Source organism: Stenella coeruleoalba, assembly GCF_951394435.1.
Source record: "Stenella coeruleoalba genome assembly, chromosome: 4".
In the NCBI taxonomy this organism is placed as follows: Eukaryota; Metazoa; Chordata; class Mammalia; order Artiodactyla; family Delphinidae; genus Stenella; species Stenella coeruleoalba.
The window spans coordinates 27,867,834-27,884,074 of record NC_137149.1 but is presented as its reverse complement, the minus strand read 5'-3'; the positions used below and the strand labels follow the sequence as shown (position 1 = coordinate 27,884,074).

At 39.3% G+C, this 16,241-nt stretch overlaps 1 protein-coding gene and 1 long non-coding RNA gene across 6 annotated transcripts in view; one reads left to right on the top strand and one right to left on the bottom strand.

The window, feature by feature from the left end:
- The window catches only part of LOC307185412, a 64,757-nt gene extending 54,717 nt beyond the window's left edge, over nt 1–10,040 (bottom strand). For both annotated transcript variants that reach the window (XR_013828044.1, XR_013828045.1), the window contains exons 1-2: nt 7,509–10,040; nt 6,799–6,941 (exon numbers count right to left, since the gene is read on the bottom strand). This is a non-coding gene — a long non-coding RNA (uncharacterized lncRNA). The remainder of the gene's footprint in view (nt 1–6,798; nt 6,942–7,508) is intronic.
- Nucleotides 7,019–16,241, top strand: part of AP1AR (adaptor related protein complex 1 associated regulatory protein) — a gene marked incomplete at its 3' end in the record, with an annotated part of 30,509 nt that continues 21,286 nt past the window's right edge. For all 4 annotated transcript variants that reach the window (XM_079919646.1, XM_079919644.1, XM_079919645.1 and 1 more), the window contains exon 1: nt 7,019–7,605. In XM_079919646.1, coding sequence (XP_079775772.1) covers nt 7,523–7,605 — 83 coding nt within the window. In that variant the 5' untranslated portion in view covers nt 7,019–7,522. The remainder of the gene's footprint in view (nt 7,606–16,241) is intronic.

Here is a 16,241-nt window from a genome sequence, read left to right as displayed (position 1 = left end):
CATTGGAGAGCTTTACACTTGGCCATAGATGGTAAGGTATGTAATGGTGGGTTTCAGCATCGGATCTTCCTGGACAATGGACCCCTTTTTTCTGAAAGGGTTCCAGTGTTCAGGTTCCAAGGGGAGGAGATGTAGGTTCTGAGTGTTATTTGAGGGGGGCTTTCCTTCTCTGCACATGTCCAGGTTACATGACTTGCAGTTTTGGCTCTGCTGTATCTGCAGGACAACTAAACATCCTTTTTATCAACAGAGAAGGACCAGTTTGAGCTGGTCCTGTGGTTATAATATTAATAATTTTAATTGTTAAAATATTGACCTATAATTTTTTTCCAATTCTCATATTACTGTCTAAGATTTTTACATAGTTATTAACTCTATTATCTCTTACAGGATTATCATACTTAATTCGGTTAAACATAATCCTACAATCCAGAAGAAGCACAACACTGCAATGATTATGACTAACTCTGTGTCTAGGCTTCCTGGGTTCAAATACCAACTCTTCAACTTAAGTTTTGAATATCTTGTTTATGTTTTAGTATAGTCATTTGTAAAATGAGAGTGATAGTGATAATTCTATGACCCAAATGTGATTCTATGACCCAAATATGTTAATATATGTTTATAGTGATGCCTGACACAGAGCAAGCAGTATATAATTTAGTTCTCATTTTTACTCTAAAAACAAATGTTGTGTGCCTGTGATGGAGGGTGTAAAAATGGTTTTAACAAAGTCATCCTATTAAATAGAACTGAAAATAAACAGGATAATAAAAAGGGCATCCTCTGGCTCCAAACCACCCATGTAGGTCTGCTTATCCTCTGTGACCTTGTGTCTGTCATGGAATGTCTCCTATGCTGGGAGAACTTGCAGCACCTGAGCAGGGACAAAGGTGGCCTCCATTACTGCTATTAACTGATTTCTGTTTCTTCATAGCTTTCTCAAAGTCCTAAGGAGATTACAATTCCCACAAGTGACCATTCAAAGGTGAATCCAAAGGCGAGTCAGCCTGCAGCAGGTGGCCACAGCACTGGGGAGGGAGTCAGACTGGTGCTGAGCATTTGTCCCCAAGGGCTGCTCCAGTGGGACAGAAGCCCATTTTGGCCTGGAGAACATTGTATATTGGGTGCTACCACATGGGAGCCACAGCAACCTGGCTTATAAACCTGTAGGCTGGCAGGTACCTGCACATACTTCCAGTGGTACCCACGTTGACCTCCACCACAACAAGGACCAGGTGATAGGCTCAGGCAAAGAATAGGCCAGTCCTTTGGGGGTTCTCTGGGACATCCAATGGCAGTGCCTGGGAAGCAGGATTTGGCAGATGGGCAGCACCCAACTAATCAAAATAGACACCAATCACAGGGCTGGAACAAGGTCCTGGAAGCCTCTCTCTGTGCCAGGAATTAACTTTTTAGTTGTTAGATTCTATATGGGTGGGAGGGAGGGTCTCTAAGTCTACTTTTATTGACTATTTTTCTTGATTATAGTCCCACTTTTCTGCTTATTTTCATGCCCATTAAAAAAATTTACAGATATTTATGTAAAACAGCAATGAAAACAAAAATGTAATTTGTTTCATTTTGATTATTCCCAGAGAGTGTAAGCCCTTTCCTCAGTTAGGGTGAGGGTGATTATTCAGATTATTCCAAAAGTTATGTTGAAGAGAGTCAAGCCACACTTTTTTTTAGCTTTAATTTACCCATAATTAGCCCAACTCCCAACACATTAACTCTATGTCTTTTTTTTTTTTTTAAGTATTTGAGTTGGGAGGAGGCTGGGTACTTTCAGATAATTTTGGCTCATTTTTAGATTCAACTCTGATAAGGCCCAGAACACCAAACATTGTGAGGATGTAGAGGAGTATACTTTTTATATCTATTTTCCAGGCTTTACTCCTTATTGCTGCTTTCTTGGCAATGTTTGGGTGTAAGTGGTATGTGGAGAGGGGAGAATTGTCAAGGTGCGTAATTTATTTTCAAATTTGGAGCTTATTCCAGTTATCTATTGCTCCATCACACATTACCCCAAATTTCGCAGTTTAAACATTTGAAACAAAGACATTTGAATGGAAATAAAACAATAAAATTTGAAATAAGATCATTTTATTATGTTCAGGGATTATGTGAATCAGGCTGGAAGTAACCTGCCTCCAGGGAGCAGGAATCTTCTAGAGGTGGCTCCAATCACACACACGCTTGTGGGTTGATCCCGACTGTTGGCTGCGAACTCAGCTTGGGATGATCCAGAACATCTCCACATGATCTTTCCTCATACCACAGCAGCTTTAGACTCCTTACATTGCAGTTGGGGTTGCAAAGTCATGCATCGCGAGAGGTCCAGCTAGAAGCTATAACACCTTTTATGACTTAGCCTCAGAATTCACATATCATTATTTTCACCATTGTCACAAACTTGACCAGATTCAAGGCAGGGACCATGAACACTACCACTCCGTGGAAGGAATGTCATTGTCACATTGTAGGAAAGATTCTGTAGGATGGAAGATACTGTTCAGGACATTTTTGGAAAACTCAATCTACTATAGTCTTCTTCCAAATTCCTGTGCATCCCACAAGCCCACATTACTGTCAAAATCTTGGTTGGTTTCTTCTCATCTCCATCTTTGACAAGCTAATTCTCCATCTGCCTGTATTTAGACCAGGTGCCTACTCCCAAGTGGGAAATTGCTGAGGCTTTCTGTTCATTTATGAATGCCTCATTTCTCTTTGAAAAGCAGTTCCTCAGGGTTTTCTTTCATTCTTCATTCCTCGCTGACCTCATTAAAAAATATGATTTTAACTTTGTTGAGGTTTTTCTTGTTGTTACCATTTGTCTTTCATGTACTTCTACATCTTAACTGAAAGCAGAAATCTCTCCTTACTGTTTGATTTTAATATCTTCATTTTTCATTTCTATTAGTTGTTTTAATTAACTATTCTTTTGTATTTCCTTGTTTTCTTTTTTATAACATTAACTATTTTAAACATACTTATTTTAGAGTATCTATCTGCTTGCTTTATTACATTTATTCTATAAAATGCATGGGATTTTTTCCCCCTCTGCTATCCCTGTGTCATGCCTATGTCATGGTAGTTTGTAATATGTGATCGCAGGTTCATTTTCAGTGTGGTTTTATATCCACGGGAGTCCTATGCAACCTAGATGGAAGTTATATCCCTCCCTCAGACCAAATATGTTCTTGCTTTGCAAGAAATCTCAAGGGCATCACTGCATCAAAACCACTTTTATGCTAATTTCTTGGCCTGGCATTTCAAAACTCTGAGGTTACTGTAAATTCCAACTCCTTAAGTAGAAAGAAGACAGACCTTGTGGGTTTTTTTTCCTAACCCAGATCACATCAATATTAAAAAGCTTCCTTTATATCTCCCACCTTTCTTTGCCCTGTTTTTTGATGCTACAACTCAATTGTGCAGACTACCTTTCTCCTTTGCTGGCAGGCTCTATGCTGGGATCTTCCAATAAGGGTGCTAGAGGGACACTGCAAGGCTGGAAGAAGCAATTCACTCTTTTTCTGCTGTTCTGTTCTCCATATGGTGGCAAGCAGATGAGCAGGAAGGAATCCTGGCAGTGATTACCACAGTGGCCACAGCCCTCTACTTCAGTGGTGAATGCCCCCTAGCCTACAGAAGTGGGTTCACCGGCAGACAGCTTTCCATCTAGCTTCTCAGTTACCACCATGATAGGCAGCATGTTTCTATGGCATCCACACTGTCTTCTCAGAGGTCTGAATGTCTAGTATGTAGGGCCTTCCTCTAAATGTCTAAATTTCTTCCCTCTTTACTTTTCCTCAGTCCCGGGCTGGTGGCAGCTCCCAGCAGTAGCTACATCTGTTAGACCTTCAAGTTTCCTTCTAGCATTAATCACTACTTACCTACCTAATGATTCCTTGTGTTAAATTTTCCCTGCTCAAATCACTAGTACACAGTTTCTGAACAGGCAAGAAAGATCTGGGACAAACTCTACCCAGTGGAAGCACTTCATATTAATCACATAACTGTTCTTATTAATCCCTCTCTTTGTGAAATGTAAATGTTGAATGAGCAAAGAAGGAAGGAAATCACTCAGTGTTCATTTTACTCAGTGGTACTGACCAACTAATGAAGCACATCACACACCCAAAAGTCAGAATAAACGGGTCACTGGAGATTCAGCCAAGATTTAAGTAATTTCCCCTTCTACTTTCCCTTTTATCTTTAAGCCCATCTTTGCATCCCTTTGTTCTTGGAAAATCACTTAAACGGTCCATTTACCTATTTAGTTATGCAAATGTAAAGTAAAAGACCACTGCAGAAATAAAGTCATTTGAGAAGAGTGATTTTAAGGAGCTAAACCCCTCTGTAAGATAATGCAAAGGCTGTCTGCATTGTAGGCAGAGTTGTTTCACTTGGACTTTTTTTGGAGAAATGTTTGTTTTTTAAGTATGAACTTAAGCTGTGACATGCCTGCAAAATGTTAGGACTTATTTTTATGGAAATATGCTCTTTTCAAGCCACTGTTGAGCATTCAGAAGCTGAAACTAGGTTTAGTGAACCTAAATTTTCACTTCATAATGAAGGTAAATACGTACAAAAGAACTAGGCAATGCTGGGTTAAGTTAAACCTGGATTGGACTGTTGGTCTTTTACACAGTTAAGAATTAATAACAAGACTTTAGAAATCATGATACTGGATTATTGTGTTATGGTGAGATTGAGGGCTCCGAATACAAACACTGGTACAAACAGCTGGTAGGGGATGAGGTCTCCCTGTAAGTCGGTGGATATTCTAACTTTCAATCATCCTGGAAAGAGGCAGATCATGGGACAGATAAGGCCTGAGAGTTTGAGAACTCATTCCCACGTAGGCCACACTTGCTTAGAGCCTGATCTCAAGTAGTAATGTGGGGTATGCCTGAATGCATGCCTAAGAAGTGCAATTTTGAAAAAGCTAACTTTTTTCATGGGATGCCAAGGATGTAGCTACAAACGAAAGAATAACTTGTTGATGAAAATCTCCTTTGGTCTGTGGATAATAATAACAGCTAATACTTATATTACATTTATGGTATTACAGATAATTACAGCATAATATACAGAGTACACGATTGGAATTATATGTGTAATTATATTATTCTAAGCACTTACTTTTATATTACTAAGCATTTGATTAAATGCTTAATCATTTATACTGACAACAATCCCATAAGGTAAATTTCATTATTATCTCCATGTTGTAGTGGTCATATCTAGTATCCTGTGTAAATTTGGTAATTCAAACAATGCTCCAATGAATTAAAAGGATGCATCTACATTGATAAACTCAGTGGACGAGTGTGGCAATGAGGAGCACAGAATTCTCCCCCTAACCCCGCAAAAAGCACGATGGTAGCAACCAATCTCAAAAGAACAAAAAGTGATTAATAGTCAATACACAGGGAGTTCTGAGCGAAGAGAGATTCCAGTTTGGAACCAGATAATCCAAAAGACAGTTCAAGGTATAGACTGCATCCTGATGGACTCCAGAGCATCTATAAGAAAAACTCTTGCTTTGACTTCAGGATAAACTACGAGAGAGAAAGGAACTTTGAAAGGGATGGGGAAGACAGAGAAAGGTCCTATTACCTGGAAGGTGGGCACATGGGGTCTCTCTAGAAGGCTGACATTAAGTGCCCATCATTGTAAGTAATCTATTTGTGTCTCTTACTGGTTACCTTAATATTCTGCCTTGGCAACTGCCATATAAATGAATTCTTTAGCTGTGATACACTTGTCAATTTTGTCTTTACTGATTTCATACCCATGCCCAAATGTAGGGTTGAGAAAGTGATACTGTATCCATTCAGTATAATTTCCTGCAGATTCATTTAAGGTGTGTGTATCAATAATATGTTCCTTTTTGTTGCTGACTAGTATTCCATAGAATGGAAATTCCATTGGAATAGAAATTCCAACTGGAATAGAAATTCCAGTTGCTTTAAACATGTAGAGTTAAATTTTAAAGACTATTTCACAAATATATTTGCTTGATTTCAGGGGCTGAAACGGGAAAAGAAAATACAGTCACTATTCAGGAAGTCATTCAGTCATTCTGCCAACATTCACTGATGGCAGACTATTGGGCCAAATATATCCCTAGACACTTGATTCCGAAAAAAGACTAAGACCAAAATAAAATCAAAATTAGTGAAGTAGCAGGGCTAAAGTTGAAACCTACGTCGGAATAGAATTCAGGAAGCAAGAAAATGAGTAGGTCAAAGAATATGTTATCATTAATAACAACTTTCTAAAATGTAAAAATATTCCTAAAAATTGGTATGTCTGGTTAGTTAGTAATGAAAATATCCTATCCACTAGACCAGGCGTTTACTAAGCCATGACTTACACCCGATTTTAAGGCCAACCACAGAAAAAAACCTAGTTTTAAAGGAGCACTTGAGGAGGGTGCCGCAAACCAAGTTGCATCAGAGTAGCTGTCTCTTCCCACCTACTACTGTTCTGGGAAGCACGCTTGGACTGGCAAGGCTGGTGTCCCTGAAAAACCTTAGCCCTCTAACATATTTCCTCTGGACCCCAACCGCTCCTCCGAAATTATTTGACGGTTCGATTCGAAACCGAACAAATAAGGCCAGTAGGGCACTGTTTATAAACTTCCCTACAATGTTGACAAGTATGGAGACTGAAACGCAAACTAGAGACGAGAGAGAAAAAATTCTTAGTGCTTCAAAACAACCACAGTCAGTTCCCTGACTCTATTTGCCACTTATGGTGTAATACAAACAAAACCTAAGCACACACCTCACAGAGAAGTGCCCCCTTCACACCTGATGACTCCTGGCCCGGGGCTCTAGGTAAGCCGCTCACAAGGCTTTGGTACAAAGTTCGAAAACTGAGCCTTGATAGTGTGACACCGGAGACGCTCGAGACCCAAAAGCGGGAAACTGCAAGGAAAAAAGATTTCCTAGTCAGGTCAATATCCAACAAAACAAACACCCACACCCACGAATTGAGATGCGTGCCCAAGAGCTGGCGGAAGTGACGTAAGGCCAGTCGCCGGAGGAGGCGGGGCAGCCGAGGGCACGGCCTATTGGGGCCCGGGAAAGCCTGGGGGTGTGGCGGAGACGGTGGCCAGGCGCCGGCCTGGGCGCGCCGGGGGCGGGGCCTGGGCGCGCGACTCGCGGGGACTGGCCTCTTTCGGCGCCAGGAGGCGGTCACTGGATCTGAGCTTGGGGATCTGAGGCGAGCGAGGGGCCATGAGGACAACGAGGGAGTCTAGAGCCCGCTGCCCGGCCCTCCTCCCTCGCACAGCGGCGACTCGGCGGCCGCTGGAGTAACCGCTGCCTTTGTTCCGAGCGCCTGTCCCTCCCGTCGCCCTAGCCTCTCACTCCGCCGCGCTCCGGCCGGCCCGCCCTCGGTCCCCGAACCCCCATTCGGCTCGTGCCGCGCGGATGCGGCTGACGGGCCTGGGTTTGGGCTTTGAGCTGGAGGAGGAGGAGAAGCGGCGGCACCTGGGCGGCATGCAATGGGGAACTGCTGCTGGACGCAGTGCCTCGGACTCCTCCGCAAGGAAGCTGGGCGGCTGCAGCGAGTAGGCGGAGGCGGAGGGTAAGCCCCCGGGGGGAGGGGCCCGGCGCTCGCTGGCTCCTCCTATTCGGCCCCTGGCGGGGAACCCCTTTCACTTCCCCAATGGCTTAGAGGAGGCTGGGAGCCCCGGTACCCTCACAGCTGAACAGGCGTCGAGCGGGTTGTCGTAGTGGAGGCCCTGGGAAAGAGGTAGAGAAGGGGGCGGGGTGTCGCTCTTGCCTCCTCCGAGCGAGATTCTCGCTGGGCGCGCTATCACGCGGGGAAAGAGTGACGGGAGGCATCATCTCTTGGAAGCACGAGGCACCCTCACATGAATGGTCAGTAGAACAGGATCCACGGCGACCCGAGCACTCCCTACGTTGAGCTTGGTTTATTGCTAAAGCTGGTAGTAGCTATGTGTTTGATTCTCTCTTTGGCTCTGACAGAGCAGGTGGAGAATCTCTTCCAAAAAGTTGATGTCTCTGAGAGATTTTTTAGTAGAAGTCATTTGGATGCTGGAGTGAAATAAGGTTTCAGACATTGAGCACTTCTTTGATACTTGCGAATTGCTGGGTTTCCACTGGGCATTCGGATTCTTAATGTTAATAACAAGAGGAGCAGTGTGTAGCTTTTTCATATTAATTTTTTGGAATTTCGAGGGGAATGCCATACTCTGATTGCTACCCACAAGCTCTGTAACACTAGGGAAATCACAGTCCTTCTGAAGTTCTCTTGATTAAATCTGGGATATGCCTAGGTTTTTCTACCCACACCATCCATAGAATAATAGAATTTTGTAATTATTCCATTTTTGTGTTTTTTATTTCATAAGGTAGTGAAAAACTTAAATTCCTTGGAAATTGGCTTTGTTGTTGTTGTTAAATATTTCCCAGGAATTCAAACTTACAATTGAAAATCTGAACCACACCACTTTATGTAAGGAATAAGACATTAATTTTGCACTTTCTGGAACAGATTGCTAAGTTTTCACCATCTGTCCCATTTAACCAACATCATTAGGTAATAAGATGTTCAACATACACATACTGAAAACAAATGATTTATCATTTGGATCTTTTGGCGATGTAGATATTATATGAGTCACTCATTCGTTCATCAGGCACTGTGTGACCTCTGATGCAGAGTAGTTAGGGTTTTACACTAAGTGTCCCTTGAATGGAAAAGTAAAGACTTGAAGACTTTGTGCCTAGTTTTAGTATTTTGGTTTTCCTGACTTAAGGGTTATTACTGTTACAGGGGAACATGGCAACTCTTTTATCTTGTCAGCAAAAGTCATCTAAGTTACTTCTAATTTTTATTCGTAGATACTCATAATAGTCAAGCTGCTTAAATAGGCTTGCCTAAGGACTAGGTGCCACAGAATCTTTGGCTTTGTTAATATTTTTATTTGTTCATTTGTAGTTGTGTTGTAGAATAACTAAAAATAGGATCTTATACACAAATTAGGTAAGCAAAAATCATTTATATTTCACTTTGGAGTACATTGTTTGGTGTCTGGGATTTTGGGGTTTTGTTCTTTCATGGTGATTTTACAAACTGAAAATGTTTTCCTTAGAGTATAGCATTAAAATTACAGGTTTTACTCCCTGAGCACATGAACTTGACAGCATAGGGAAGGGTGAAGGGAAAATCAGTGAATCATTGTGAGTGTTAATTGTCTGTAGATGTGTCATAAAAGCATAATAGCTGGATCTGTACTCTTCTGGCTGTGGGCAAAACTTGAACAAACAAGTTCTATTGCGGCAGTGAGAGTCTGTGGGTTGTGGACACTGTCATCTAAAACAATATAATAATGATATCCATCCTTTTGTTTTAATCCATAAATGTAGGTTTGAACAGTCAGTTACTTGAATCTTCTGATTAACTTATTGTTTTATATTCATTTTAGGAGCTTCTAATAAACATGCAGAGAGGAAGGTGGTTATAGTTCATTGTTGTTTACAGAATAAGGTTAAACTTTACCTCTCATGTTAGTAGTTGCTTTTTTTTAATCACCTGGTAGTTCTGATTTTCTTTCAGTTATAGGTCTAGGTACTTAACTAGTAGTTCATCTAAGGGCAAAAAAGTTGAGGAGCAATCTGAAAAACTTGATTTATATTTTGTCAACCGTAGGTGGAAGAATCCTGGGCTTTCTTAGGCTGATTTAAGCTGGGCCTCACAAGGGTACGTTATAATCCAGGGCCTGATTTCTTAGCCTTGTAGATTTCCCAGGGGTAGCTCAGAGTCAGATCACTCACTTTTCACTATCCAATTTCAAAACCAGAATTACCTATTTTTAAATTTATAACATATTAGAGAATTCTGGTATTTTATATTCTAGAATATGTAGACTAGTCAGAATATCAATATCAGTGTTAAGGTATGTCAGAAACCTTGCTACTAATAAAGTTATTTGATGGTTAAAGCAGAGGGAGTTAAATATCTTCAAGGAATAACATTTAGACATCCTAATGAGTCATCCTTTTTCACTCCAGGGAGTTTTGCCTACCACACATTCTAGAGGGCTCCATCTGCTTGTCAGCTCTCCTTTTTTTTGGGTAGTACGAGAAATCTTTTGTATAGACACTTATCGTGTTCTTAATTTTTTCTTTCTCAAACTGAAGGTCCAATTAAGTTTTGTTGTGTTGTATTTTAATTCCTATTTCTATCTTACCATATAATTGCACGTAGTGGTTCCAGTTAAGATGTACTGTAGGTTTATATGAAAGTATGCTCATGTTTTATATCTCTCTTGATATTTAACATTTGTTGGCCTCTTTGGCTGCAGCAGCAAAGTTGCCTTCAGACAATAATTTACAGTGATTTGGTGTTTTCTTTACTGGTAAAAAATGATTTTAATAATAGCTGCCAACATATGATTACTTCCTGTGTTCCAGGCACTGTTCCTAAGTATTTTACACTATCTCATTTATTCCTCACCACAATTCTGTGAGGAAGGTGAGTACTATTATATACACTGTAGGTTGAAAATTGAAGCTTAGAAAGTTTAACTTGCCTAAGATAGCAGAGCTGAGATTGCAGCCCAGGTCCCTCTGAACTGAGAGCCTTTTACCCTTAACCACTAATATCTCATGGTTTTGTATTAAACATTATAAACATTTTATTAAACATAAATATTATAAACATTTAGTTGCTCTATCTCTCTGTGCATTATCTTGTACTTTGTCACTGGGAGCTCTTATGCATATATCTCCACAACTTGGCTCTTTATTCTGTGTGATAAGCTGTCTTCCTTTTCTTGAAACTATGCACTTGACCTCTGCAACATTGCTTTTATCTTTTTATTTTCCTGTTCCTGTCCTGGCTATATTTACTCTCTCTACCCATTAAATATGGAATTTTTCTCTGTCTTTTCTTTATGTAGTTCCCTTAATTTCATCCACTCCTATGGTTTCAACCACCACCACTTCCAAATCTCATGTCTTCTGAACAGACTTCTTTTCAGAGGTTCAGCACTGTATTTTCAGTTGCCTATTGAAGAGATATACTTAGATGTACCAAAGCTCCTCAAATCAACTTATCTGAAGTATCTAATATTTAATATTTGTGTCCCATTAAATATCCGAAATAGTGCATTTCCTTTTCCCCTAGATTTTTTCTTCCTCTGCTTCGTGTATTCCCTAATCAGGGATTAGGGACTCCCTTAACAGCTCTGTTCACAGTCTCTATACTACCAACTTTATAGTCCTCACTAATCAGCTATTCAGTCTTTGCTTAATACATACTGAACCTGTTTCCTTCCTCTGTGCTTCTTCCTTAAACTTTGTCTTTCACATTGCTCTCCCTGTTGTATCTCTACACTTCATGCCATCTCCCCTTCCTGTCAGTAGAGTTAAGCTTTCTAAAAACCACACTGGATCATGCCATTCCCTTGCTTAACAATTTCCATCTGCGAACTATTTCCTACAGCTAAGTTGCTCAACCTTTTTTTCCTTCTGTGACAGATGATGAGTTGCATGGCATTCAAACATGCAACATAATGTCCATCTGAATACTCAGGATTATATGCAGTTCTGCATTTGGGTAAAGAGTATGATCTCACTCTTTGTTCTCTCATTCAGAAAATCATGTCAGAATACAAATCAGAATAACATTAAAAGGAAAACAATGACTCTATTCTAATTTCAAAAAACTTAACTCATTCATAAACCTTAGTATTTTAACTTTTTTGATAAATGATAACCTTCCAATTCAGAGTAGTATGAAGTGCAGACTCCTGACAAGATAACTTAACCTTAATCTATTTTACCAGGCTAATTGCATTTTCTAATTATATTTTCCTTACAGCATAGCATTAAAATTGTAGATTTTACTCCTTGTGCACATAGCGTGGCAGCACAGGCGGGGGGAATTAGTGAAAGGATTCTCTGCCATTCTTTCACTTGGTACATCCCCAATGGCCTGTATACCAGTTGGACTATACCTGTTTCTGTTTTCCTAAATGAACTTGTAAAATCTAGAGAACAGTATTTTCTCCTTTTTTTTTCCTCAAGATAATTCCCTAACTTTGGCATCACTCACATAGTTAAATATCTATCTTACCAGTTTTATGTTGACTTACTTTTTAAAGAGACCGTATAGAGAATGAGAATTTTAAATATTTTATCATAATGTATATTGCTAAAGTATACTAATCAGTAGTTATTATTGAATGATTCAGTTTGGTTTTCTGCATGTTTGTCAGCTTTGAGAAATATACAAGCATAAGATATTTCTCTTGAAATCTCAGAAGTTAGGAAGGAAAACAGTAGCAGACTTAAATGGATATGAATTTCCTGAACATTCTGTGTTGTACCTTGAAGACTCCCCAGGGCTGTGTTCTGAATCTCACTCTGTTCTTCCTTAATATATTTTCCTTCCTTAATGTACTTTCCCTGGGTGATGGCAGGAAAACAGATGACCTTACCTACTACCTGCATACTAATGAGCTCAGTCATCTCAGTCTGAGCCCTGAATATCTTAATTGCCTACTGAGTATTTCCCCTTGGGTATCAAACATAACCTCAAATTCGGTTTGTAAAGTTGAGCTCATCTTTCTTTCCTGCTCACAGTTCTTTACTCCTTTTCTTCATTTTTTTAAAGCCCCAACCATTTTTACTACTTTGTGTCCTACTTTGTGAGTAGTGAAATAATATACGGTTACCAAAGCCATGAACCTGCGAATCATAATAAACTCCTCCCTTTCACTCATCCTCTAAATCCGCGTTGTCAAGTTCTGAATGTCCCCTACCATTTTCTTCAGTGGTTTACCATACTTCTAGGATAAAGACTGAAATATTTAATGTAGCTTTCAAGACCTCACATTATCTATTCCTTGCCTTTTTTTTTTTTTTCTGCCTCATTTGTGCCACACTCTTCCTTGAATCAGTTTCTTCCCTTTTTAGTTAGATAACTCCTACTCATCTTTTAGGTGCCAGCTCAAGGATTATTTCCCACAGAAGTCTTCCCAATCTGTTTCCTACCCTCAGGGGATGAGTTCTCACACCATGATGGAACCATCTTCCTTATCCTCTCAGCACTTCCTCAGGTTATAATTATATCTGAAATAGTGTCATTATTTGGTTAATGTCTGTCTTCCGCTCTCAGTGTAAAGGAACAAGTTCATGCCTATTTTGCTTACCATTGAATACACAGCTCCAAGTTATGTGCATAGTATGTAGTAGATGTTTAGTAAATACTTGTTGACAGAATTAATGTATGCAGTCTTGATCTTTTCATTCCCCTTTGCCTTTGGTAGCTGCTGCTCCCTGAAACATTCCTTTCCACTACTTGGGGGCCTGGCTAATTCCTTCTCCTTCAGCTGATTTTTGATGCTCTTCATCTGAACGTATCCCTTTCAGAGCATGGTAGTTGTTAATTTACCTGTGTGTCTACCCCATTAGACTGTAAACCTCCTGGGTACATGGGTCAATTTTTACTCACTTCTGTACTTTAAATATAAATACATAGCTATGACTGTCATTCAGTTATCCAGGGAAGTAAGAAAAATTAGAACATTCAAAATCATAGACACATAAATGGCAACAGTTTCTGAAAGAAGAAGGTGGTCAACAATTTCAGATGCTGCTCACAGACTGCAGAGGATGAACGAGAAAGAACTAAAAGACCTCTAAGATCCCTTCTAGTTGTTGGTCTCCTCTAAATCAGGCTCCTCTTAAAGGACAGTGACTCTTTTTGACATGTTTTCCATCTTCAACATGTTTAACAGGAGAATTTGTCTCTTCCAAGGAACACAATAAATGTTTTGAACATCCAGTCTTCCTCAATTTGCCTTCATTAGGGAGGGGCTTATTTAATAGTAAATATTATTACTTTATTATTACCACCTATGTTGATGCTGTTCTACGTGGAAAATCTGTTGATGGATCATCCCTTGAGATCTGAATGCTTAAATCTTCACTGAAGTATTTGGTACTAATTGAAAAACAATGTGTCCATCATCTTCAATGTAATAGTTTTTGCCAGGCTTCTATTTGTAACCTTTCCAATTTTTGTCTAGAAAAGAAGAGTCTTGGGAAGCTTTTAATTTTTAATAGACTGTGGAACAGTTTACCATGGTTCTTCATTATTTTTTTATAATGTCAAACAGAAGATATAAGGAAAGACTATTATTTTAACAGATACTATACAGGAGAATATGAAGAAAAGGAACAATAACAATGTAGGATTTATGAGAATTTTTTAGTTATCTTTTACTTAAGTCACTTTGATATGAGTATTTGCCTGCTTTCCGTAATAACATGTAGAAGCATAAAAAACTGCATTTTCATTCTATTCTTGATGAGACTGATTTTATCCTTAATAAAAGATTGTCTTGATATCTGCCTTCACAACATTGACAAATAAATATATATGCAAGAATTGCCACCTTTGTACGTCTTTACTTTCAACCTTTTCCAAATACCTTTACATGCCACGATCATTCAGAGTATGATAGCCTATCTTTTCTACCTTTTTAATATCGTTTACATATTTGAGTCTACTTTCACATCGTCAGCGATAGTAGAATAGTTATATAGAAACTTACATTACTTAGAGACAGCTCTCAGGGGCATAAGGATTGTGTATAAAGGAATGTCCATGGATGGCTTTGGAGAGCAACTAACACACCATTGTAAAGCAATTATACTCCAATAAAAGATGTTAAAAAAAATTTTTAAAAGAAAACACAAAATATCAGGACAGTTTTTTTTTTTTTTTACAGTGGTGTGTTAGTTTCTGCTGTATAACAAAGTGAATCAGCTATACATATACATATATCCCCATATCTCCTCCCTCTTGTGTCTCCCTCCCACCCTCCCTATCCCACCCTCTAGGTGGTCACAAAGCACTGAGCTGATCTCCCGGTGCTATGCAGCTGCTTCCCACTAGCTATCAATTTTACATTTGGTAGTACATGTAAGTCCATGCCACTCTCTCACTTCTTCCCAGCTTACCATTCCGCTTCCTCATGTCCTCAAGTCCATTCTCTACGTCTGCATCTTTATTCCTGTCCGGACGGTTTATAATGGGAAATACTGAAAAAGTCACATTGGAAATGTGTTAGGCTTTTAAGAATCCAATAATACAGAAAGATTTTAGTTTCAGTTTCTTTCATTTACTGCTTAAGTAATGGAGAGCACTCTGAAATCTGAAAGGATACTTTCAAAAACTGGCTTTCTAATTACTTTTAAAATATGTATCACAAAGTTTCTCATCTTCTTTTCAGATAAATTCCAGGATAAAGCTCTTCTAATAAAAATGTTACCCGAGTTTGCCAAATTGCGTATTACTTTAATCTATCAATATAATCTTAGCATTTATGGTAGTAGGAGTCAGTATGTGCCCTTTGTGAGTAATAAGGTCTCAATCTAATCTGTCCTAAAAGGAAAGCTTAAATTTTCTTCCAAACTTATTTTGCTTTTTTGTTTTCTTTCCATTAAAATTTTTTTTGCTATTTTTTAATTTGCTCTTTTGCCATTCTATCTCTTAGACTTGTTTACTTATTAGACAGGACTTTGGTTATGGGGACAGAAACCCAAATCAAACTATCGTAGGCAAAAGGTAGAATTTCTTATAAGGATACTAAGTTTGTCAAGTACTAAGGAAACTATGGGCAGGGCAGGGATGCAACTGGTCCTTAGGAATGACTTCAACACTGTCAGAACACTCTTTCAATTGATTTCATTCCTCTTTGCAGGTTGTCAGAAGTATAACCCCTAGCAGCTCCCTAGAGCTCTCAGGAGGGTATATGTCTGCTCAGTTTCTGTATAACCCTGAACCAATCAAATGAAGTCTGGGGGATGGCTATGATCTAGGTTGGTCAGATAATCAGGGAGCCAGAGTCATGCAAGAGCATGATTGTCCTCACCATAGTTAGATATGGAGAGAGGGGACAGAAAAGATAGATTTACAACAGCCAACACCTTGGGCTTCTACTGAAGTTAGCTATATATCTGTGTAAAATTGGGACAGAACACAGTACTCTGCCGTCTAATGTAAGTGTAGTGCAACAGTTACTTCCCTTGGTTTGTATTGAGACAGTCTTAGCTTCAGGCTTTGCTTCAGCAGTGAAGTCACACTGATGGCTTATACTGGGATGCTTGGTATTAAACTTTATTTTACTATTCAGTTATATCATTCAGTAAGCCTGGAAGAGGAAATAGATTAATCAGAGA